Here is a 24,772-nt window from a genome sequence, read left to right on the forward strand (position 1 = left end):
TCCACACCAGTTTTGAGAGCAAAAGATGACTTAGGAGGTTAGAAGAACTCTGACCCATTTTTATGTGTTAAACCTGATGCTATTAAAACTTATACAGGAACAATTAGCAAAAATGAGGCGGGGGGGCGGAAGAAAATCTTCAAAACCCACCCACCAGAGCCCAGACCCCCAGCGCCTCCGACTCGGGTCTCCCGCCGTCACCTCCCTGCTCCAGGTGTCCCCTACATTTCTCCTCTCAGGCGCTCCTTTTACACTCTCCTATCCGCAGCCTTCCTCTACAGCCCATCACTACGCCCCAAACCCTCTTTTCCACCACCTCCTTTATTCCCTTCGCTCCGAGCACATCCTGGCCGCCCCCCCCTTGCAGCCTGCCCCCAAACTCCCCTCAGACACCTCCAAGCCCCCTCACGGCCCCAGTCCCCCCCAACCTCACCCCACCGCTTCCCCTCATGCGCCTCCCACCCCATGTCGCCCCTTTTCCCACCAAGGCACCTCCAACCGCCCTTACAGACCCCCTCCCCGCCACCCTCACCCCCCTCAGGAGCCGGTCCCTCCTTCGTCCCCCCTGCCCGTGACCCCACCGCACGCCCCTCACCGGAATAAGCTCCCGCAGCGAGCGCCTCACAGGGATGGTCTCCAGCTCGCCCTCTTCCACTTCCATAGGCTCAGGCTCCGGGCCGCGAGGCTCCGCCGTTGTCGCCGTTGCCTCCGCCTTCACCGAGATCCGCAGGCCCCGCACGGCCGCCATGGCTCCGCCAAGCCCGCCCTCCGCCCGGCCAGCGAGACGGCCCCGCCGCGGCACAGAGCGCCGCCGCCCAGAACCACCACCGAGCCGCCGGGGCGGATAGAGCGCCACCCGAAGCCAGAGCGGGGCGGGGGGAAGGGGGGGGGGGCAACACGCTCAGGCGCAGAGCGCGGCCATAGAGAGGCGCGGAGAGCGCGCCGCCCCCGGTCCTCCAGGGCTACGGCGTGGCCGAGGGCCGCGCCGCCATTTTCCCCAGGCGCCTCTGATAAAACGAAGCTGATTCGCAGCGCTCGGCAGCGAGCCTGCGCCCTCCTGCTGCCGGGCCGCGCTGTCCTCTGTGTCGGGGCCCGGGGCCCGTCTCCTCTCGGCCTCCGTAACGCGGCTTTGATCTGCCCCCGCGAGTTCTGCGTCCCCTGGTGGCGCTGCCCGCTCTGCCCCCTCGCACGATGGAGCCGGGTCCCAGCCGAGGGCTGCTCCGGCCTCGCCGTCGTTTGCCGTGACGTAGCGCCGACGGGGAGACGCGGCGCTTGGGGACGTGGTGCGGCGGTGGACGTGGCAGCGCTGGGTTAACGGCTGGACTCGATCTTAAGGGTCTCTTCCAACCTCGGCGGCTCTGTGATTCCATGAAGTGACGGGCCCCGCCGCGCGTCTCACCACCGCGAACGGTCGCCCCGTTCCGTCACCCAGACGATTCCCGTGAGAATTCCCGATATTTCTCCGGCTGCGGGACCCTCCCGTCCTGCTCCGTTTCGGACTGCTCCGTTCCCCAGTTCTGCACGTTTTACCACAGCCCTCCCCCCAAACTGACGGTACTTCCCAGCAAAACTCAGTAGCAAATTTTGACGTCATCGTGAAGAAATTTTGCAGCTGGCAACAAAAACGCTCCTCCCCGTACACATAATCCTAAGCTACCTTTTTGCTACCCCTCACACGCTCCCAGCTTATTTATTTCTCTCTGTGCGGAGGTCTGTGCACAACAGCGAACGTCACCTGCGTCCACCAACAGCGCTATGGGTGGTGGCGACGTCGCGTAGCCAGCGTCTGGCGCCGGTGACGCTCCCGAGGCAGGTGCGAGCGGTTGTGGCAGAGGCCGGGCGCGCGTAAGGTGGACGCCGGTAGCGAAGAGGACACAGGCGCCTCCTGCGAGGAGTGGGCTCAGAAATAATTGCAAGAGGAAATAGATTTCTGTGGCAGAAACGCTATTTCTTGAGGTCACAGGGAAAAGAAACCGAAAGATGCACCTTTTCCTCCTTTCGCTTTAGTTTTGTAAGTAGAACACAGTGTTGATAGAGGCCATCTGGGCCAGGCTGACAAAGCCCAACCCCCGAGGAACGGTTAGGGCAGGACTGCGCGACGCCAGGCTGCCTCGCGCCGCTGTCGCGAGCAGACGAAGCCTTCGGTTAACCCAGATGCTCCCTTAGTTTGTTTTAACGTCCTTGAATGTCACCTAGGACAGAACGTTGCTATATACAGCGCTCTCCGCTTGGCACAGTTTCAAGCCTCGCTCACTGAACTCAGCAAGAAGCTTTCTGCCGATTAACTGGGGCTTTAGATCGGTTGCCGAAGTTTGAGAGCTCCTTAGGAAAAAATCATCCCTCGGCTGATGGGTAGGAACAACCAAATCAGAGAGGAAAACCAGGCCTGGGTGCCGGTGGGGCTTTTACTGCCAAGCAGGTGAACGGAACATTCTCTTGGTATTTTACAGCTTCTTTCAGAATTGTTATTAACAGTGAATTCTTCAGAATGACAAGCTGATGTAGTTTTATTCTTCTGAGACTGCGGCCAAGAGCTTTGTTTTTCCTTCGCATTCATCTCGGGCCGCAATCCCTCTGCCTGCGGAAGGCCGGCGGGGGAAGCAGGTTTGGGCGGAAGGGCTGCGCCTTTCTCGTCGCCTTTGCGCAGAAAGGGGCTCAAGGGCAGCAAGCTGCTGAGGAGCGCGGGGGTTAACTACGGGAGGAAAAGGGAACGTGGAAAAGGTTACCAGCCGTTCTCTGGAGAAGCCCTGAGTAAGGAAAGGCTGTTAGGAATAACGATGGCCAGAGAGTGACCGAACAAGAAACGATTCCAGCGTAAAAGTAGCATCTTAGGCCAGGGAGGCGTTGCTCCGTGCCCCGTCACCGACCGCCAGAGGGAACTCTTGCGGCAGGGCTCCCAGCTGCTTCCAGCCGAGACACCAAACCTGGTGACAACCCCCACCGGCTCCTGTAGCTTTGCATGAAAACGGGGAGATGGGGTACAAGGGTGGGGACCGGGAAGGGAGGGGAAAAGGGGCAGTTTATGGGCCCTCAGCGAAAAGGAGAATTTTTTTACAGCGGTCTGGCAGGAGTCAGAAAAATGGTGCATTTTGCCATTGTTAAGATAGTCCTGGTTTGTTTGAAGTCTGTGAACAACTGAACGGAACAGACATCTTTTCTTGCTGCTGTGATTTAACTCCCCCAGTGTCCTGGGCTCTCAACAAGGATCTGCAGCTTTTCAAATCTGTAAAAAACCTGGGCGTGGAAGCGTGCTACTTCTGCAGCTGGCTAGCGAGCGCCACATGTCACCAGGGAAACTGGGCCTCTAGCTTCCAAATAATGCCTGGCTCCTACCTACAGTCCATCTGGAGAGAGAACAGGATCAGCGGAGGAAGGATGTTCATTTGTTAAACCACCAGATAAGCTGAAATCAAGCACCTGGTGTTTTCTTATACATTTGGTGAACCCCAGGCTCCCACCTGTAAGACAGAGTATTTTTCCCCTGGGATATTGTGAAGGTTAACACAGCCCCGGTTACCTGACGCAACGCCAGGGTCCCATCAGGAGGCGGTCGCAGGGCTCCAAAGTGCCCTGCAAGGAAAAAGAGGTGCTGTCAGCCGGGCGGGAACACCGCACGGTTAAGGACGGCTGTGCTCTAACATTGCGTTCATGCAAGCGCTGCCACATGGAGACCACACAGTTGAAAAAGCACATTCCTTTCTGGAAAAAGCTCACAGAATTGAGGAGAGCTGGAACAGAATGCAATACGCATTTATCCAGGCTCTATAGACCTTACTCTGGAATTTAAGAGATCTTGGAGAATGATCTAAAAGTGGTAATTATTGCTCCCTTCTTAGAGACATCACTCTTAATTTGTGCATGCGCAGACACACACACATTCCTGTGTGGTACCAGTGGAACTTTAGCTCTTCCCTGTTCGCAGGCCCCCGTGGTAACATGGTCAGTGAACTGCGGTGCATAAAAATAACCTTTTTCTTTTGCAGGGCTATTTTTAACCCAGAACAGCTCATTGGCCCCCGTTCAGCATGTAGTCCCATGAAAACAGCTGTGCTGGGAACGCGCAGCTGGCAGGGAAGGTGAGGGCAGGAGCTGCTGCCACAGCTCTGGAGGAAAAAGCACGGTGAGCTGCAGCCTCAGCGTGGGGACAAGCCCGGCTTCACAGGCGCTCCCACAGCGAGCTGCAGAAGCCGGGAAGCCATCGGGGAACGGGGACACTCAGGGGGGCACCCTGCAGCCCTCCTAACGGAACGTACCGACGGCAGAGACAAGTCCTAGCCGCCCTCCTGGGGCAAGGGCCGGGCTACACCGGCGCCCCTGACAGAGAAGCCGATGTGAGAGCACCGGCAGGGCGTCAGGAGAGACCGGCCCTGGAGGCGGTGGCTGCCGCTCTCGGGTACCCAGAGCGGGCCATCCCGGCGGCGGGCAGCCCTCGCCGGTACCGAGGCAGCGAGCGAAGGCGCCCTCAGCGCCGCCTTCCCGCCGCTCCCCTCAGCGCCGCCTTCCCGCCGCTCCCCTCAGCGCCGCCTTCCCGCCGCTCCCCTCAGCGCCGCCTTCCCGCCGCTCCCCTCAGCGCCGCCTTCCCGCCTCCCGCCTCAGCCCGCCCCGCGCGCGCGCACCCGCTCACGCCCTCACGGCGCGTGCGCGTGCGCGTGCGCCAGCCCCACCCCACCCCCCTACCGCCGCGCGGGGGGATGACGCCACGCGCTTCGTCACGTCTCCCGCGTGCGGTCACATCCGGTAGGTGAGATCAGGGCAGGGCCGCCATTTTGGGTGGCAGGGTTGGGCGCGGAGCGGGGCACGGCGGCGGGGGGGCAGCGAGTGCGGCCTGCGGGCGGGCGGCCCCCATGGCCGGGCAGTTCGACTCCGAGGACCGGGCGAGCTGGTACTGGGGGCGGCTGAGCCGGGCCGAGGCGGTGTCGCTGCTGCAGGGGCAGCGCCACGGGACCTTCCTGGTGCGCGACTCGGGCACCATCCCCGGCGACTTCGTGCTCTCGGTGTCCGAGAGCTCCCGCGTCTCGCACTACATCGTCAACAGCCTGGGGCCGGCGGCAGGCCGGCGGGCCGGCGGCGAGGGCCCTGGGGCCCCGGGTGAGTGACCCCCAGGGCTGGCGGTGCCCCCCCCAGCCCCTGCCGCCCCGGGGAGGGCAGCGGGGGCAGCCGGGCCCCGGCCTGCGCCTCCCCGTGGGCGGCTCCGCTCCGCCCCGGGCGCCGTTTCAAGTCGCGACGCTCTTTGTGGCGGAGTTAAGTCGCGTTTTGCAGCTGGGGCTGCTGGCCGAGCCGAGCCGTCTGCACCTGCCTTCCGACGACCTCGGAGCGTAGCTGAAGATACTCGGAGTTACTGCAGCCCTCCTGAAAGATCCTGCAGCCGTAGCGCTCGCACGTTCCTTTGTTTTCATGAGCCGGTTAACCGTAGTTGGTGGATTTTGCGTGCCGTCTCGGCTGGGGGACGGTTCTGCGGGACTGTCATCTGAAAGTCTGAATTCTGACAGGAGAGTTTTGCGTTGCAAGGCAGACGGGGAGGCTAAATTTCAAGTCACGAATCAAAGTATTGTGTGGGTAGTTTAAGTAGTGGGAACTCTTCAGGAATGTAAAGGCAATTGTTCCTTTAAATCACATGTGAAGTTCAATTCCCCCCCCCCCGTGTATTGAAAACGAAAGTTTGATATTATTGCTCATAAACCTAACGTCTGATATGAAAACAACGTGTTTAAGTGTCACGCTTATAGAGCAGAAGATACTGATTGTGTCAGACGGAAAGCCGCGCCGTGAGAAGCAGCGTGTCCGCAAGTACAAGTGTAACTAAATGGACAAGAGCCCCCAGCAATGCAGTGTCCTCAGATGTATGAGAACACGCAGTACAAAGGCAGCCGTATCCCTGCTGGGGGCATTACTGGAATTGGTAGCGGAACTGCTCAAGCTTGGATATTAACGCTTGCAAAACGGTGTGGGTGTTTTGCTAGCATCTCAGAAAGGAGCCGCTACCTGATTTTGAAGTGTAGTAAACCTGTGTGGTAAGAGATTTGGTGAACTTATTTGGCAGAAAGTAAACAGTGTACGGATTGCTACAGAGACAGTCACTTTCTGATGCAGATCTAGGGTTGGGATAAGAGACCTATATCGGGAAGATGCAACAATACTTGTTATGGAAAGGATTTTTCAGGTTCTGCACAGACTGTAGTTGACTAAGAAGGAGATAATCTAAGAAAAAATAAAACTGGTGCCAGTAGGTTTTCACCGTTATACAGTAATTTCCCCTGCTCAGGGGAACGTTTCAAATTGGCAAATTTGGGAAAGCCTGAAGTCATCGTGTTTATCCCAGGAACCTCCTACAGCTGCAGGGTGCACTCAAGTCACGAAAAGCTCCACGAGGTAGAAGTTAAAGGTGGCTGAATTCAGCTGGCAGCAAAGCGGAAGCCACTACTGCTGCAGGTAGTGAAATGAAATGGTTTGCCACAAGAGGTGGTGGATTCCCCATTGCGTCATGTCTGCGAAGACAGAGGTTTATTGCCATAGGTTTGCGGAGGCTTGATGTGGGGATTGTGGAAATGCATGACTGGTGTTACGCAGAGCAGAATAAGTTACCAGGATGGTTTGTTAGGGAATCCAGCCTATTTGGATTTTAAAGACAGTAGTGATGAAAAACACTAGAGTGTGTGTGCCTCTCGCTTCTGGGCAGTTGTTTTCCAGAAAGCAACTCATCTCTGGAAAAACAGTATTTTTATGTTATTGTGGTATCACTTTAGCACATAGCTATCCTAAATTTTTTTTTATTGTGTTATATTCCTAAGCTTAGTAACATTTCGTGCCATTCTATGGGCTGGCTTATGTTATGGGTGTTAAAACACTCTGGAGTTCTGGTGCTCTTTTTAAAAATCGCTCAGTGTCTCTTAGGTATTCTCTTCTGATTTAAATCTTTATCTGTTTTAGAAGAGTAGCTGCTATTGTAGCTGTGTAGGCTGTTGGCACAGTGGGCTTGATATATGTTAAAAAGTATAATTATGTTTTGGTTGGTTTTTTTCCCCCCCCCCGGATGTTCTGAGGATAGGTGATACATCACTCCTGCACCACAGATACTTCTATGCCGAGATTTTAGTAGTTTTAAATAAATCATGCCTCCATGCTGATAATGCTCTCTTTTCACACTCAAACCAAAGAAAGAAGGCATGGGTGGTGTGTGTATTAAATTACACTGAAAGTGTAACTAAGTTTTTCTTTCAGAAAAAAGTAAGTGGGGGGATGTTCTGCAATGGGAGGGAGATGGAAACATTGGTAGAAGATAGAAGATGATTTCACGTTTGGATAGGGAAGCTAATGCAGTAAAATGAGTAGATGTTTGCAAAACGTGATGTTTATTTATTGTGGTCAAGCTAAAACATTAGGAAGAACAACTTTACTGTGTTAATTGTATGGTATAGGTTTTTTTTAGCAATTGATTGGCAAATGCACACTTCTCCCTGGGAAATCTAAATATGCCAGATCAGGTTCTTAGGTTGATTTTTGTTTGTCTCGGTAAGTGTGCATGCAATTCATGACTGCTTGACGCTGCTGTGTGCAGATGATACTAGGAACCTAGCTTCAGTACAGAATGAATGAGATGAGGAGCTTTGGCTTCCCTAATATAAAAAGCCATAGTGTCACAAAAACGTGATACTTTCTTCCATTTCTAAAGTATAAAACTTGCTAACTTTTTGTTACTTTCACCTTTTGCCTGATATGCTGCAGTTTCTAACTTCTTGCAGGTGATTTTTCAGCATAAAGAAAAAAAGAATTTAACAGAACTTCTCAAAATAGCTACGTCTTCCTGAAATGTTTTAAGACCATTAAAAGAAAATTGGATAAGTCACTGAATTATGGGAAAGAAAAACTCTCTGTTTCCAGTGGAGATGGAGATTAACAACTGAATCAGAATTAGGGTATCTATTTGTGATCAAATATCACAGTCTCAGGGTAAAGAAATCCCAAACAAGACAAAGTACTCCATGCAGGCATTAGCACGGTAATGGACAATAGAGGAAATATTTAAATACATCGTATCTTTGCAGTGAGTCTGGGGTAGAAAGGTATGATGTGCACGAAAACAAAATGCCTCGTATATCTAAAGAAAGATGTGCTTTCTATTGAAAGTACAATGTGATAAAGCCAGAACCCTTAGAGTTGTAAAATTTGTCTCTCTGAAGAAGGAAGGTATGACAGATACAGCGTGGAAGGTGGTGTTTTCACTGAGTATGCATTTTAAGAACATGCTGTTTAACCTACGCTTCTAAATCACTTCCATTGTGATTTTAAAAAATTCAGACTGTACTTCCTGGAGTAGTATAATCTTTACATAATGATATCCATACTCAACTCTATATGAAATGGCTTTAGATTTGTGTGAGTGGTATGATTTAACTCTGACACTTGGGGTTTGGGTTTTTTTTGTATTAAGGTCTTAAAATGCAAGCTGTTGGAAGCCTGGGAAGTGTGTGCACTAGACATCTACTTTTCCTCTCATCCTCTGATTACCTGCAGAAATGACAATGTGTAACTCCTGTAAGAATATTCTCCTGCTGTGCTTAGAGCTTCTCAGGAGGCAACGAACGGGGTTTTACTGGGTTTATGGAGCATTCATGGGTACTTACTTGTTTTGCTCAGGCAGGAGTAGGCAGGTACTTAAGAACAAGGAAAAAAGGTGTTCCTATGGGAGTGGGGGAAACACACAGGCTGGAATGGGATGCCTTCACAGCAGAGTTCCCATATGCTGCAGGAGGAAACTGGCTTACATCACTGTGATGTCTTACTTTGAAATGAGAGCCTTGTGTCTCGGTACCCTGCATGATAAGAACAGCTTTCTTGCCCAAAACATGCTTTATAAATTGGGGGGGGCACCCTTACAGACTAGATCTAGAAACAAAAATGAAAACCTGTATTTCTGCGAGGTATTCCCTGCACTGAAAAGAAAAGCTACCAAAGCTCGGGAATGAAGAGAAAACTGCCGAGTGGCACTAACACAGTTGGAGTGAAGAGAGAAATGTAAAACCCCTGAGACGTCTGAGAAAGTGAGAAGTTGCTTTGTGGTTATGCCGCCTGCCTGCACTCTCAAGAAGTGGAATATAGGTGTTTTATACCTCTGCTTCCCCAGTATCTGTACAATATTTAAAACATATAAGCAATATTTTCCAGACTGATCTGAAGCCAATACAGTGTAAAAGTGTTTTTTCAGGAGGGAATGTGTGTCATCAGCAGAGAACTGACGGGGTCCAGGTTTGCAACTTTCTTTAATTCTGGGACGCTTTGGATTTTAACTCTTTCCTCACCCTCCTGAGAGCAGAGATTTCGCTAGCTGTTCTGACATGCTGAAATGGCTGGAGTCAGGTTAAGTCCTAGCACAGAGGGAGCTAGGATGGCATAAGTAAGAAAGATGATACTCAGCCCTTTGTGCTTCTCATTCAAAGGGGTCATCTTGCAGAGCTGAGTAGTGCTGCTGGTAGAGGTGTGAGCTGAGCAGCTCTTCGTCCTTCGGCCCTGCAGAGCTGGGGAGAAGGGAAGAGAATTTCTGGTACTCTGGTTGTCCAGCTTTAATAGGAAGTGGCTAAAGTTCCTCCAGTAGCTCGGCTTACCTTTATACGCCTTCTCCTCTTCCTGAGAGCCCTCAGAAGATGAGGACAATGTGCTGCTCAAACTTGTGCTTTCAAGAAAACTGTCCCAGAATTATGAAGAAAACCAGCTCTGCTTCTCCAAAAAACACTTGCCTTGTTGCTGGAACTTCTTCTTGTGGTAGATCTTGCCTTAATTTTTCTATTGGCCTACGGGTCTGAGAAGTGTTGCGGTTCGAACAAGAAGCTGAAGAATTCCTCTGAGCCTGAAATCTGTTAATCTTTGAATTTCATTGTACCAGGGAATGACAAAACTTCGAAGCCCATAGTGAGTAGAATTGTTTCCCTGCTACGTAAGCGAGCATCATTCAGCTCATTACCTTGGAGCTGAACAAGAGTAGACACAAAAGACTTAAACTGATGGAGAGTTTACCATGTGCTTGGCAAGGTGTAGTTGTATTTTATTTCCGACCTGTGACTTGCAACTATTTTGTCCTTTTTTTGCCTATTTTAGGTGAATTTAGAAGTCTTCTATGTAAATTCTCCGGACAGTGACCAGGTTGCTGCCTTTATATGCTTTGGTAATTAATTTGGATTAAGCTCGTAGATTCTTGTTGCAAAGAGGTTTCCCAGGCCTTCCATTTTTGTAGCTGCTTTCAGTTTCTTTTTAAAACAAAAGCATCAGAAGTGCATGTGGTGTTCTGGGAGCGTTCTCTTCGTGAAGATCATGTCTCTCCTTTCTGCTGCTTATCTGTCCCGTCAAGGATTGCATTGATCTTTCTGATCCTAGAACGTATTTGGAGGGTCTGTGTTCTCTCACTCTTCTTCAGTTATGAAAAATGTCTTTTAGACTATGATTTTCCAAGATAGAGTACACTGATTTCAGTCACTCCTTCCCCATACATAAGGTTCCAGCGGACTTTCCTCTTAGAGTCCAACTTTGGTTTTATTCAGGTACATTTGGCAGCTGTTTGAGGCTGTTATGCATTAATTCAAGAGGGTGAACCTGTTCAAAAGAAAAAAAAAAAGAGACACCACAAAAAACCTTGTTCATCCTAGTGATGATTTAGGTGCTGACAAGGCTGATGAATGTTACTGGTGAACTGCTCATTTCCGATGAGTTTATGATTCTTCTGTGTACACATACTTACACTTACTGGAGACAGATCTCGGCCTCCTGACTGAGTCAGCTTGTAGCAGGTTTTACAAAGGTAAATTATTGTTCCAGGCTCTAGATTTCTGTCATGTGAAATAGGTCCCATGTCAGTGAACTTACCCGAGATTCAGTCTTCTCTGTATGACTTCAAAGATCTTTGCCCTGGTCCTCTTAAAATGTCTGTGACTTTTTCTTTTGACAAACCTACTCTAGAGCTGTAAGTCGAGAGGGTTTTGCATCTTTTCGGCACTATGCTTCGGGAGAATAAGATGGAATCTTCCCTTTCCGTGCTGGGTTCATATTTCTTACTGATGTTTACATTAGCTTCCTTATCTCTTGGTGATGCCAGTTTGGGGGGGTTTTTTTGTAATTTTTTGAGGGTATTGCTTTTGGTTTTTGGCTCATTGCATTTGTGTTGATTTCTTTTGAGAGTCTTTCAGGGCTGTTAATGCATGCAAATGTGCGTTTTCCGATGACTTAGTTCTGCTTCTTTGAATTTCCTTTAACTAGCTTCATGATGTTTATGTTCCTTCAGGATACTTCAAAACTTACTTATCGGGTGTTTGTCTATGTTGATCTTATTGAATCTGCCCTTTTCTCTATTAGAACCCCTTTTTGCTCTCTTGAAAGAACTTCTTCTGTTAGCTTTCCGTGCTGACAGTGCTACTTTGAAGGGGGTTTTGGATCAGTGACAGCTTGAAGAATTCTGCTAGCTTTGTACTCGAGAGCTAAGGCTCGGAACTGTTAGATATTCCCTGCAGAGACACAGACTTGCAAAGTAAGCATCTCTTTCTTGCTAAGAGTTACTCATTAAAGCATAAATCTTTTCCTCTCCCCTACCCTCCCCCAGCCTTCCACAATTCTTCCCATAACTGATTACACGGTGTATGGTGCATGGTGGAAATAGAACATCATGTGTATGCTTTTCCCCAGCTGAGCCTGGAGAACGTAAAATGGATAAAAAGTGCAGCACACAGATTGAAAACTGAAATGGATAGCTCCACTTTGATACTTCTAATGACTTGAATATGAACATCATCTGTATTTTAATGTATTTGAGGTTCAGATTTATACCTTAGGCTCCATCTGACAAATATGGCAAACTACAAGACTTGAGATTAAAAGACTGAATTATAGCCATTATGAAAACATATGTTGTTGCTTTGCCTTGCATAAACTGTACATAATTCTCTCTAATGGTACCTTGTATCAAAATGAAAAATAACTTCATTTGCTCATTCACATAAGTTGTTTGCTGCTGTGCTCAGCAGTTTTCTGTAGTGTCCGTGCCTCTAACCCGAGATACATTGCAACAGGTAAATAACCATTATTGCAGTGTTGTCCTTTTGAAACAACTTAGAGCTGTCAAAATTTCATTTGCTTTCTAGATTAGAGCATCAAACAGGAAGAAGGGAATTGTCTGTTACTGAAAATGGTGTAAGCTCCTGAGAAACTCAGATGCACTGAACATTTTTATCTGTTGGGCCCATACAACGTTCGAGGAAATGAGATATTTCTATCCTAATTTGGGAAGCTTGGCAGTGCCAAACAATTTTTTTTTTCCGTCTTTGACAAAATCTTTAAAAATAAAACTCTGTCCACATGATGACAGTAGTGCTGCCTTTGATTAGAAGCACAGAGAAGAGCCGAATATGATGAATGTTGATCTAAAGATGACTGAATTCAATATCAAATTACTTATCTGTAAATGTATTCGTCTTCTCAGATATGTAATTTACAGTTGTAACTGTTGTATGCTCTCTTTGACATATTGCCTTCTTCTTTCAGGGTTGAATCCCACCAGATTTCGAATAGGTGACCAAGAGTTTGATTCTTTGCCATCTTTACTGGAATTCTACAAAATACACTATTTGGACACTACGACCTTGATAGAACCGGTTTCCCGATCCAGGCAGAATAGTGGTGTTATCCTCAGGCAGGAGGAAGCTGAATATGTGCGAGCTCTCTTTGACTTTAATGGAAACGATGAAGAAGATCTTCCATTTAAGAAAGGAGACATACTGAGAATCCGGGATAAACCTGAAGAGCAATGGTGGAATGCAGAAGACAGCGAAGGAAAGAGGGGAATGATACCTGTTCCTTACGTCGAGAAGTATAGACCTTCCTCTGCTTCAGTATCTACTCTGATTGGAGGTAACCAGGATAGTTCCCACCCACAACCACTGGGTGGGCCGGAGCCAGGGCCCTATGCCCAGCCCAGCATCAACACTCCGCTCCCTAACCTTCAGAATGGCCCTATTTATGCCCGGGTTATCCAGAAGCGAGTCCCTAATGCCTACGACAAGACAGCCTTGGCTTTGGAGGTACATAATGGGCAAAACTTAGAAAGAAGAGATCTGTTCAAGGGATTTCCCTTTCAATCACATTATAGTTTTGTAGGAATAAGAAAGGGAAAAGCATTGTAATACTGGTTTTACATCATGATTAATAAGTTACGGAAAAAGGCTTTTTTTTTTTTTAAATTAATAAGTGACTAGAGTCACTTGTAGACTAGAGTTTGATTATTGTAGCATGTTTAGGTTACTGAACCAATATCATGTCTTTTGTCGAACATCACTAACATAAGTGTTTCCCCATCCGTGTTTTCACTTCTGAAGTCTTTATTTTTGGGGGGAGGGAGTGGGAGCAGTTCATAAGTTGTGTGTCTGAACCTGTGTTCGCTGTTGCTTGCCTCACCCCAATCTTTAAAACGTGTGCTGGGTTGTTTGGGTTTGGTTTGGGTTTTTTTTTCAGTCTGTCAGCAGCTTAAAAGCAATCAGTGGAAACATTGATTGTCACTTTAAAATGACACTGACTGAGATGATGATGATGATCACACATAGGGTTTTATCGTAACATCTTGACCTCAAGCAGATTACTTTGGTTTTTAGTTTGTGAAGCAGGAACATACATTCCAATTCATTAGGGAGGTCTCGTGTAAAGCAGTGATTGATGGAGCATGATTTGTAGGAAAGCGGTGAGTTTCCCTAAGGTTGATTCACTTCCTGATAGGATCAAGTACTTGTACGTGCCCTTTTTGATTTCCCCCCCCCCCCCTTCAAAAGGAGACGAGAGTGCTCTATCTCTACACATCAGATAGTTATCCCCCAAGTTACATTTGAGGAAATTGAGACGAAGGTATTCTCAGTGGCAGACCTTTGCCTTAGGATGATATGTAAATTGTATCCTTTAATCTAGGCTGTCTTTGAGCTAAAGGCTCTGGAATTTCCTGATACCTAATTGACTTCCTGTTTGTATAACATTTTAAGTACTTGGGAAAAAACAGTTTCTGTGCTGAGTCAGAGCATCTCCTCTTCACTCTCAAATACTTTGTTTAATCGTGCATAGCACAAAAGCACTTCAGTGATGTGGCAACTCTAGGTATGTGTCTTCGGTACAGAACTGGCAAATGCAGCGCATTCTACAGATGCGACCATTGATGTACAACCTGGGAGATGTCAGATTTTTCCCCGTTGTAGGTAAAAATTTGTCTAGGGAAGCAATGTAAATATACTCCGAGTCACTATACGTTCTGTTGTATTTCTGAATCAAGAGAGCCAGGATACAGAATGTAAATTTTTGGGTTAAGAAGCAGGTATAGAGATTTATGCCAACTCACCACGTTTTGGGGAAACGTGAAGATTTTAACCTTCAGACTTTCATACAGCCTAAAATGCTGTCTCTTTCCCTCTTTTTCTCACTCTTTCCACCCAGCCACCTCCTGGAGCTTGGAAATCCTCCTGAATGTCATTGTGAACTGTTGCAGTTACCAGATGGTAGAGGTTCTTTGAGCCACTGGATCTTATGTTGTGGCATATTTATCAAAACCTTTTGGTTTTCCTTCTGGATTTTGTTCTTAAGCTTTTATTTATTAGTGTGCTACTCGTGTCCTCTTAAGCTTAACTTTACATTTTATTTCACTTAAAGCAGAACCCAACGCTGCCCAGCTCACAGTTTGGTAGCATGGAGTGAAATGGAGAGAGTGAGAAAATACCGATAATCCAGGCCATCACAAGGGACTTTGAGCGAAAGCCAAAATCCTTTGCGCACTAAAGAGCAGCTCGTGAGTGCCGTGGCTGATCTGTTAGTTCAGTCCTCTCCGCTAAAACTCACGTGATCTGCCGAGGATGCTGTGCTTAGTGTCCTCTCGTGGAGAGCATCTCTGTTCTGAGCTAGCTTGCACACCGCGGTGTCTTTTACTGACTGGTGATAACAGGCCAGGTAGCTGACGTGTTTGGGAGGGGGGAATTGAGAAGTGTGTAGGCCCTGCCCAGCTGTGGAAGGATGTAAGGCAGATTTATAGCGTCTTTCTACCTTTGTGTTAGAACAACGGCCTTTGTAGGCCTTGTAAACTTCTTTAAGTACTTACCAGTTAACATGTTGAACCTCTTGGTTAGGGTGATGTATTCCTGCCTTGCTACAGCTCTACATTTAAGAAATGCAACCACAGTGGTGGTTCTTTATTCTGTATATAATACTGGGAAATTTTAGTTTCAAAATGTGAGCCATGTATCACTGCTTCTAGTAGGCCTTCCTGGCTTCTTCGCAGCTTTTATCATTTCAAATCACAGTGTTGCTGAGTTGCTGTCAATGTCTGTACAGGAAAAAATAGCAACATGCTCTTCACTTTCTGCAAGTTTTTCTTCATCCTGTCTATCAAAGTACTGTTTCTCGTTGTCTCCTTTTTTCACATTCCCTTTCACTTCATGGTGTTCCTTCTCTGTTTATTTAGAGATCTCTTTCTTAGATAACTTAGTAGAAAGCATTATGTAAATCTTATCAGTCCATTTTTGCCCAGACCTCTTAATAACTATAAATATAGAAAGCGGGATTCTTTCCAAATGAAAACTCTTATCCTTAAATCTGGCAAGATTCATGGGTGGGGGTGGATCCCAGTGTTTCTCTTAGGGAAATAGATTCTTAACATCAAACGTTTTTGGCCCAAACTGCAAACAGAGTATCTGTACTGTTGTATTATTTTAAAACTGACGTGGTTTTGAAGAGCTCGAGGAAGGAGGATCAGAGCAAACGATGTTCTAATAAAGGCTGTGCTGTATTATGGAAAAAAGATTCAGCAGGAGAAGATAACTTTTATTTTGCTTGTAACTGGACCTATTCAAGGAGTTGTCAGTCTGTATTAATTAAGAGAAGAGAGAGGAGAAAAAGGGAAGATCTTTGTGGTGAATGACTCTGAGATCGATCAATGTATTTTTTTTTCTTTGTAACAGTAGCAGAACTCTGCCATTTTGACCTTACCAAAGAGGAGTACTTGGAATAAAACCACAGCATACAGAAGTCTTCACACGAACCATCAGTTTTGCTTTGATGCATATGGGATATATTTAGTTTTAAAACTTCTGATGAAGACTGAGAGAAATCTGGCTTTATAGCAGGGTACAGTGTTGTTCTTGAGGTGCTGTGCTTGGTGGGTGATGCACGATACGACTGATAATACCATAAGTCAATGGTAAAAGCAAGGAGAATTCAGAGTCCAGTTCTAGTCTAAATGTTTTAAAATTCCGGCACTTGTAATAATGAGTAATTTTCTTTTTAAAGGTTCTCTGTATTGTCTTCAGGAGAGTATTTGAACTATAGATTAATATGCAGAGTTTCAAAGCAGATCTAGAAAGAGCTGTAAGTTGTTAAGGAACTAACGGACCCATTTTATTAAGCTAGCATTTGTGAAATGACCCGTGCTTACTTAAAGTCAGTCCTGCTTTGATAGGTGTAAAGATATATATATAAATGAAATGAGAAGATAAGTATAAATGAAATGTGAATGAAAGACTGTATCGGAAAGCAAGAGTGGTCGCTAAATGAAATTACTGTAATGGTAAAAAAGGAGTATTTAAGCTCAGAGGTCTTTCCTCTTCTAACAATTATTGAAATGCAAATTTCGGGTGTAGCTTCTTATAGTAAGGAGAACTTATAAATGGGTATCGCTTTGCGGCAGTGACCCTGAAACACCCCTGAAACCCAAACAAACAGCTACAGGATGCTTCTGGGAGCGAGGGAGTGTCGCAAGCATCCCGTACTCTCGCTCACTGCCGTTGCACTGTCGAACCCACCTTTTGCAGGTGAGTTTGCCGTAAGGTATCCGAGAGAAACTCTACATGAACATAAAGTAGTGGGTGATATTCAGTAAGAGCACAGAGGCCAGCAGTCCAAGAGAAATACCTTAGAGATAGCAAGCTTAAGTGCAACTTGTGCTTTTTCTTTCCTAGTGGGTTGGAGGTTATATACCTTCTGTTGAAGGCTGATAGGTAGATTGTGTCCAGGTATGAAGCAATTCAAAGTTATCTCGGGTAGTGTTCTTGTAATGGTTGTGATTAGGAAATAGGATTTTCTGCTTCTAGTATTGTCACATTTAATCTTATCCACGTTAAATTATAGCTGGTGTTTTGTTTTGGTCAACAGAGTATTATTGGTACAACCCCCCAGTGATTATTAGCAGTAGCAAAATTATACATGCTGCAAGATTAAATTCCTAAAGAGCTGACGCTAGGATTCAGTAGTCGAGGAAGGTTTCCTTTTTGCCTGTAGCAAATACATAAGAGGATTTTCTTCAAAATATGATACATTAAGATGTCTATACTAATGACTACGAAAGGAGAAAATAGAGCTACAGACAGAGTCCCAAGCGTGCCTCTCATTACCGGATAAGTAATCATCCGAGGTATGGGAAGCTTAATTAAATGTCCATGTAGTGGTTTGAATTTATGAACTGTTAAAAGCTGTTCTGGCAAAAGATTGCAAGTGATTAAAACCTGTAAAGCTAATGGAGGTTGGTAGCATCTTAAATTGTTTTCCTTGTTCTTCGTTCGCTGCCTGGAAAGTGAGAATAATGAGATTCTAGTTTGGATGAATTTGGAACACGGTGATGAGCATCTGTGTAAACTAGTAACTGTATGTTCAGTGAATTTCTGGATGAATGCAGTAAGGCTTGTGGCCATGCCTTGCGAGTTTATTTACAGTATTAGTGACAGAAAATAGAATGTATCTGTCCCAAAGCATTCCCCATCTGGGACCCGGGAAAGACTCTGAAAACCATTGAGTGTTACTTGCAAATAAGATTATTGATAAAATTCTACACAGAGGCGTAGAAATGGGTAGACAGTTTTTCAATGCTGCATTTATTATCTCTCCAGTGACTGTCTTTACAATGTAAATTGTGCTTGCTTAGGTCGTATAAGCGCTACTTAATAAAAGTACCCTTCAAGACGCAGCAGAGCTGGGGACTGATTAGGCCTAGCCTTGTGGCCCCGGCTTGAGCTACGTGACTGCACAGCCTTGGGAAAGCGACTGCTCTGCAGAGTTCCACCTTTGTCAAAGGGGGACGATACCTTTAGCGTTGGTTATGTGAGTATTAGGTTGGAGATTAGAATATGAGATACGTTACTGTGCTTTTATTTAGCGTAGTACATTACAGCTGGATACTTTTAAACTAGAGCGTATTGTTTCATCGGTCCACAGTAACCATTCTTTTCTTTTTCTAGCCAAACAATTCGGGTATAAGAGGTAGAGGGCATCAATTGTCTTTACTAAACCCATGGAATTTATTTATGCGAGAAATCCATGGTGGGCAAGACCGAAATATCATCGGCCTTGCCTCTAGGCGTGGCTAGTTGTGGATGCTCAGAGTGAGAGCAGAGCAGCCTTGCGGCACTACTTGCTATTCCCCCTCGTATGCTCCCAGTGTTTTATAATCTGTGGCTGTATCTATCTATCTATCTATATCCCCCACTTATCCAGAGCTTTTTCAATACTACCTGAAAAGCACTTAGTGCAATTTCAGAATGACGGAGCCGTTTAGCTTGCAGATTCCTGTGCGCTTTGTACCCTGCAAGCCTCCCCTCCCTTAACGAGGCCGCTGATGCAGCGGAGTGCAGGCCTCTCCGTTCGGGGAGGTGCGGTTATTGGGGTGATGTCAAGGCCCAAGAGCGCTCTGAAGGACGGGTGTTGGGCTGCAGGCTCTTCAAGGGAGGTGGTTCTCACCTGATCTAGGTGCTTCTTTCTCTCTATACCTTCTTCAGGAGTGAATGACATTGGGTGGTAGGCTGGTGTGTCAAAAATGGTCGAACTGAAACTATGTTGTGTAGGAATGTATCTGGTACACTGGGGTGACTGACACCGAAGGGGAGGGGTAGCAGCTCATCCTGTGTGTTTTTATGAGTTGTAACGCCTCCCTGTTTCTTATCCTGCAGGTCGGTGAGCTGGTAAAGGTCACAAAGATAAACGTGAGCGGTCAGTGGGAAGGAGAATGTAACGGCAGACGCGGGCACTTTCCATTCACGCACGTCCGCCTGCTGGATCAACAGAATCCTGACGAGGACTTCAGCTGAGTGTGGCTCAACAGTTGCGCTTACAGATGGGAACAATCTCAACTTGTTTTTATTGCAGATGCCATCAAGACTATGTTCCGACAGATGTTGAAAGCAGTATTGCTTGTTCAAGCATTCTGATAACCTGCAAACCCCTGGGACTGAACACCACCATTCCTTAATCAAGGGTCAAGTAATTCAGGGTACGACAGTAGATAACTCGTGTGTCAAGTGGCAGAACTAGTGCGTGATTATAGGTTGTAATGCCTGCTTATGTCCACGTGCACAGCAGACTGGACCTTGCCAGCAGCAGCAGTTGGAGAAAGCAGTAACGTAGGTGTTACGATAACGTCTATAGCTCTCTCTGGTCCTATTGCTTATGTTGCTTCTTCCTCAGGCGATGAACGTCAACCTTAGACAATTCAATGTATAGATAGGAATTTCACAAATTTATCCTGGAGCTTTCTCCGTGGTTTGTTTTTTTTTTTTGTTTTTTTTTTTTCCATCCTGAATTCTCTGTCCTAGAAAGGCTGTGTCGTACTTGTATGGTAGTTAACTCTGCACAGTACGGATTTACGTAGAGCCCGTTGGGGACAGCCTTATGATTTACAGATGCTTACCATTTTAATGGTAAATGACAGATCAAATCAGCCTCGGAATTCTAGAATTTTGTGGACACTAGATTGATTTCTTCAGTACTGTTGATGCTTCAAACATAGCAGCTGATTTTAAATTCAGATTTCTATTAACACACCGATATCTCTTTTTATCCACAAATATAAGGCTTATGGAAGTGTAAACATCCATATCAGTGCTGAAAAATATGTGCGTAGCACTTTAATGCATAGCTTTAAAGCAGTGTTTGATTCACTAAATATACTAAAATACTGACACTGCTTTCCAATAAAATTAAATTATATAGGGCCAGTTTAACTTTTCTAGAATTCTTCAATACTCCTGTTGTACAATACTCTTACAGTACAAATCAGTGTCAAACATGGTGAACTGACAAACCAAATACTACTTTTATTTTCAAGTTACTCTGGGGACTCTTCTGGTCTAATTCCCATCTGTAAAATATTTGATAGTGAATTCATGAGGATTTTATTTTTAATAAACTAATGGAAAATACTTGTGTGCTTCTGGATTGATTCTCAAAAGGCATAATAGAGTAAATATGGCTTCAGAGCTCAGAATGCAAGCCAGTGCATTGGATAGGCGGTCTTGTGCACTGCTTGATTTTTTTTTTTTTTTTTTTAGTCTGTTCTTCTAATGATCTGGTTTTCTCTAACATAAATCAGAATGGAGTCAGTAAGTTTTGTAAACTGAAATTAAACACTGAAGTAACTATCCCTTGCCTGTACCCTGGATCGTTTTCCGAACAGCACTCTAGTGACCGAACTTAAGCAAACGAATCTTGTAACTTTTAACGGCAGCGTAATCCATACAGAACAGTTTTTCTAAATAGTATCAAATTAAAAAGGTTATTTCTGATGATAGGAGCCATGTGAGGAGAAGGGCTCATTGGTTGTAAATGCTGTGAGGGCTAGTTCCCGCTGCAAAGGCTGTTGCTGCAAGGCACCGACCCGTACAGCAGAATACTGGTAACACTTTACCTCAGAACCGTGTAACATGCTGGAAACGATAATATTTCTGTTATATTTAAGTACTAGCTGTTTTACTTCAAAGCTAATCCATCAGCAAGTCTGACTAATTTTCAGGTAACGGGCACTCATTAATTCTGTAGACTAATGCCAACGTGCACTCATTATACTTTCCCGTCGCCGCTCTCGTGAGCACTACTGAAGGTTGTTGGAAAACCGACCGTTGTGACGGTGGTGTAGGAAGAACCCTAACAGAGGGGTCGCAGTGCTGTTCTAGCTTGGATCGCCCTTCTGGTCAGGGCGGTAGGCCAGCGATTGTGGCATCTCTTCTAGCTTAGTACAAAATCTCCTTTGAGGGAAAAAATTGAGAAACTAACTCTAGGTTCTGTAACACGTTGGTTTCTTTAAGGCTAATTTGTATTTTTCCTCTGACCTTGATATTTAATAGGACTGATTTTTCTCAACAGCTGCACTCTAAATAACAGACTTAATACTGAGTTTATCAGTTGCCCATATATGCTTATATTTTTCTTCAGGTATTGCAAAAGAAACATAATGAACTGTGTGTTCTTAGAGTAACACAGTTTGTTCTGAAGTATTTCTTCCAATTGCAGTTAATGAAAGCCTGTATGTTTGTACCTTTCCAATCAGCCATTATTTTAAGATACCAAAAGAACTTTTTTCTGAAAGGAATTTTATTATGCAAATCTTGCCTTTTTAATATGAAAGACATAAATTGAATTAACTAGAAAATACCCTGCAGACTTTGTAGACGTGTTTTTGTTAAGACTGTATAAACTGCGAATATTTGTACACTTTGAAAGAGCAGAAAAGAAAAGGAAACTAGAGGAGTCTTAATAGCTGCTGTTGCACTAGAATCCTAAGTTCTTGTCAAGCTGTTTTTCTTAGTAAACTGATACATTAATGCAACTGTTTTCCACTATTCAGTTCTAAGCCGAAATGTGATTTTGTTTCATAGGTGGTAGAAATGAGTATGTTGCTTTTGGACGAAATAGACATTTCAACTTACCTGTTTTCCTTGAAGAGCTTGGTAGCACATATGTTCATGAACATGTAGATTAAATCCTTTTGTGGCCTTTGTTTATCCTCTTCTGTTTGTTCCCTCCCTTCTCCCCGGTGCGTGCAAAAAAATCATTGCTAAGAACGTTGGTCACAATCCCTTGTCTCTACTTGGCTGTGGTTTTGGTCTCTTGTGCATAGGCAGGTGTTAGAACTAGGATAATCATTTCTAGAAACACACCGTCAAAGCAGAATGCTCGATTACACTGTGTTCTTCTGGTGCATTTACACATTATATCACACTAAAAAGTACAACTGGCTGCTATGTTTTTTTAATATATATTTCATTTTGGTAAACCCCAGCCTTTTTACTAATATTTGACCTGGTTAAATCTTGTTAATCTGTTTGAATTGTATTTGTTAATAATGCAAATATTTCTAATCATCTTAAGAGTAAAACACTTCATTTTTGTTAATGGTTTTGGGGAAGGATTCTAACCAAACCCGTTTGAAGAAAAATATGAACATGTGCCATTGTATTATAACACTAATCACTTTCTTGACAGTTAAAGTCTTTTTTTATTTTTTTGTAGCATGTAATGTATATGTTCATAGTATGTGAAGTAAATAAAAGTATAGCCAAAACTTTGACTCGGTGTCATTTTCCATCAGCTGTCATTGGAATACTTGCATTTAATAATCTAAAAATAGAACTGCGGGTATGGCCATTTTTAATTGGCCATACTCATATGAAAACGATTAAACATAACACCTGCAGACTTCAGACAAACCGAAGTAACTAAAGTAACTTATCGACCAGTCAAATGTTATGGCCTTTTTGAAACAAGGCGACTTTCTGTAATCCAATGAGTTCCTTGAGGCTAGGGGGTGGGGAGAAGAGGATATGCTCACCGCGGAAGGGCACCATGAGGAATGTTAAGGTGAGACTTCGTAGCTGTTGGTCTCGCTTCTGCCTACACAGGTGCATCGGGAAGTAGTTTGGGGGTTCTCCGAGTGATGTGTGTCTCTCTGGGAAGATAAACAGCTCTTTATTCATTCCTAGCATTGTCAGTAAAAATGTACATTGAGCATGCAAATTAATAACCAGCAAGAATCTTGTCCAAGAGTCTGCTAAGGGTTCAGAAGGACTTTTACGTGCGGTAGTGGGAGAGCGCTGCTTCGATGGAAGACGAAGCTGCGCAGTGTACTGTCGAGGGATGGAGCACAGAAAATGAGGACCAGAATGCCTGTATCCCATCTGGGAGAACAGTTGTACCGTGAATCTGCATTAGACCTGCGTTTTCCGTTGTAATCCTTAAAAGCTGCAAGGGGAAGTGGCCTCCGGGCCCCCAAGGATAAGAATCTTGATGGCAGTACTAGATCTAAAGCCAGAGGGTTTAATTTGGGGTGGGCACCAAAGAACAGCTCCAGCTCCGCGCCGGGGGGTTCCTTAGCCTGGTGTGCCGTAGTCATGGACCAAAACCTTGAGGCACGCAAAATCCCTCAAAGCATTGGCCTCCTGGCGTGCCGCCTGCTTCCACAGGCTCGCGCTGCTGGAAAATGTTGTTGTCCCCATTAGGACACTGCTTAACTGTCCGTTGTTCCTGAAAGCACACAAGGACCAGTCTCTTCACGTTAGTACTGCCGTAATCATTCATCTTCCTTGCTGGTAAGGGCAAGGGCAGCATTTGCTTCCTTAGTCGCTGCGTTACGCCGATGGCTCCTCAGATTTTAGTTGATTCGCGTTCAGTTGGCTGGCTGCTGCTGCTGACTTTCCCAGTCACTGCTGTTCGGTGGAGTCTTCAAGTGGGACATCACTTGTTAAAGGAGTGCCTTTGCATTTGAGTGTACTGAGATGCCAGCCAAGTTTTCCTGTTGTGTCTCCACGCAATAAAGATTATTCTATCAGCTTCAGATGGGAAAAAATTAAATTTTCCTAGGTGAAAGTACTGCCCCCAGCTTTGCTCCAGTGTTCATACAACTTGGCTGCAGCAGAGCTGCGATCCAAGAGTGCCTTTTAATGAGATTACCTGAGATAATTTAAGAGCTCACGGCAGCCAAAAGGAAGAGGTTCTGTACACCTTTCCACGCTGCCCTGCCAGCCGTGCCCTCCTGCTGCGTACCCTCAGACTGGTGTTTGCAGAACTCCGCCGTGAGCTGATGCAACGCAGGGCTCGTGCAGAAAACCACTGCCCCTCCTTTCCTTTCACCCTCCTTCCAACAATGGTTTTCGACTGCAGCAGTGGTTGAATCAACTCATGTAAATGCTGAGGGTGCAAGAGACAAGCAAGGATTGCATCAGCAAATTCCGCTTTGAGGATTTCCCTGCATTAGACTCTTTACTCCTCATGCTTTGCCAAATCCCTGACCAATTTCCAAATATTGCATGCCATCTGTAACAACTGCGTTCAAAAATATTTGAAGTATTTGGACAATACGCTATAATGCAGCAAGTGTATCGAGCATGCACCTCACTTTGGGCAAATAACTATGCTTAAAGTGACCTGGATTACTTATATCACTGAGCTCTCTACAACTTGAGTACCTGCTGAACACGAGGATCACAGGAAAGTTCCTAAATTGATGCAAATCTGATTTATTGTGCACAGCTCCCATACAAAACTAAGTCTCAGTTGCTGAAAAAGGTCAAGATTTATGAAGTGCAGAGGTGATTTGCAAGTCTCACAACGAGTTTTAGTATATTTACCCAAATATGTGGTGGCTCCGTATACTGCTGGGATCTTTTGGGTGCCCGCCAGAACTGCCTTGGTGATGGTACCACGTATTTACAAACAATTTAGAGGTAAAGGTATATAATTGTTCCCAGTTTCAACAAAATCTGTGGTTTTTGATCATATTTCGTCTAAATTGAAAATAGGAACTTTTTTTCTGGACTTGGCATCTAATTTTCACCATAGCCCAGACACACTAATGTCTGTGTGTTTTCTTTTATGAAATTCTAACTAGATAATCCTGAGATTTGAAAAAGAGTTGGGGCCCAAAACGTCCCATGTAAACAGACCATTGATTTTCTGGGTAGGCAAACAGCGGTATGAAAATCATGGTTATATTTTTAGATTTATTTGTAAGAAAACC

General features: G+C 45.5%; 2 protein-coding genes across 7 annotated transcripts in view; one reads left to right on the top strand and one right to left on the bottom strand.

The window, feature by feature from the left end:
• Nucleotides 1–896, bottom strand: part of NCBP3 (nuclear cap binding subunit 3) — a 41,217-nt gene extending 40,321 nt beyond the window's left edge. For 2 of the 3 annotated variants that reach the window (XM_087751710.1, XM_087751712.1), the window contains exon 1: nucleotides 596–878. In XM_087751710.1, the coding sequence (XP_087607836.1) occupies nucleotides 596–748 (153 nt within the window). In that variant the 5' untranslated portion in view covers nucleotides 749–878. Of the gene's footprint in view, nucleotides 1–595 lie in introns of all 3 variants that reach the window. The other variant, XM_087751713.1, reaches the window with a different exon arrangement.
• Nucleotides 897–4,751: 3,855 nt separating this feature from the next.
• CRK (CRK proto-oncogene, adaptor protein) lies at nucleotides 4,752–22,327 on the top strand. 4 transcript variants are annotated; one of them, XM_087751715.1, is made up of 3 exons: nucleotides 4,752–5,088; nucleotides 12,520–13,055; nucleotides 18,936–22,327. In XM_087751715.1, exons 1-3 carry the CDS (start codon nucleotides 4,845–4,847, stop codon nucleotides 19,071–19,073), a joined length of 918 nt encoding a protein of 305 aa, XP_087607841.1. In that variant the 5' UTR covers nucleotides 4,752–4,844; the 3' UTR covers nucleotides 19,074–22,327. The 4 variants fall into 4 exon arrangements, with proteins under 4 accessions (XP_087607841.1, XP_087607844.1, XP_087607843.1 ...); XM_087751718.1 differs by lacking the exon at nucleotides 18,936–22,327 and adding an exon at nucleotides 15,963–16,136; XM_087751717.1 differs by lacking the exon at nucleotides 18,936–22,327 and adding an exon at nucleotides 15,960–16,115.
• The last annotated feature ends 2,445 nt before the right edge of the window (nucleotides 22,328–24,772 follow it).

The sequence above is a fragment of the Nipponia nippon genome, unplaced genomic scaffold, assembly GCF_047370975.1.
Source record: "Nipponia nippon isolate SJK-2023a ecotype South Korea unplaced genomic scaffold, ASM4737097v1 scaffold_15, whole genome shotgun sequence".
NCBI lineage: Eukaryota > Metazoa > Chordata > Aves > Pelecaniformes > Threskiornithidae > Nipponia > Nipponia nippon.

What these genes read in the sequence shown, in the direction of transcription:
- CRK (XM_087751718.1), top strand. Translation starts at nt 4,845, where the DNA reads ATGGCCGGGCAGTTCGACTCCGAGGACCGGGCGAGCTGGTACTGGGGG. An exon ending in CGAGGGCCCTGGGGCCCCGG is followed by an intron (nt 5,089 to 12,519) that starts GTGAGTGACCCC and finishes TTCTTCTTTCAG; the next exon opens with GGTTGAATCCCACCAGATTT. An exon ending in AGACAGCCTTGGCTTTGGAG is followed by an intron (nt 13,056 to 15,962) that starts GTACATAATGGG and finishes TTGTAACAGTAG; the next exon opens with CAGAACTCTGCCATTTTGAC.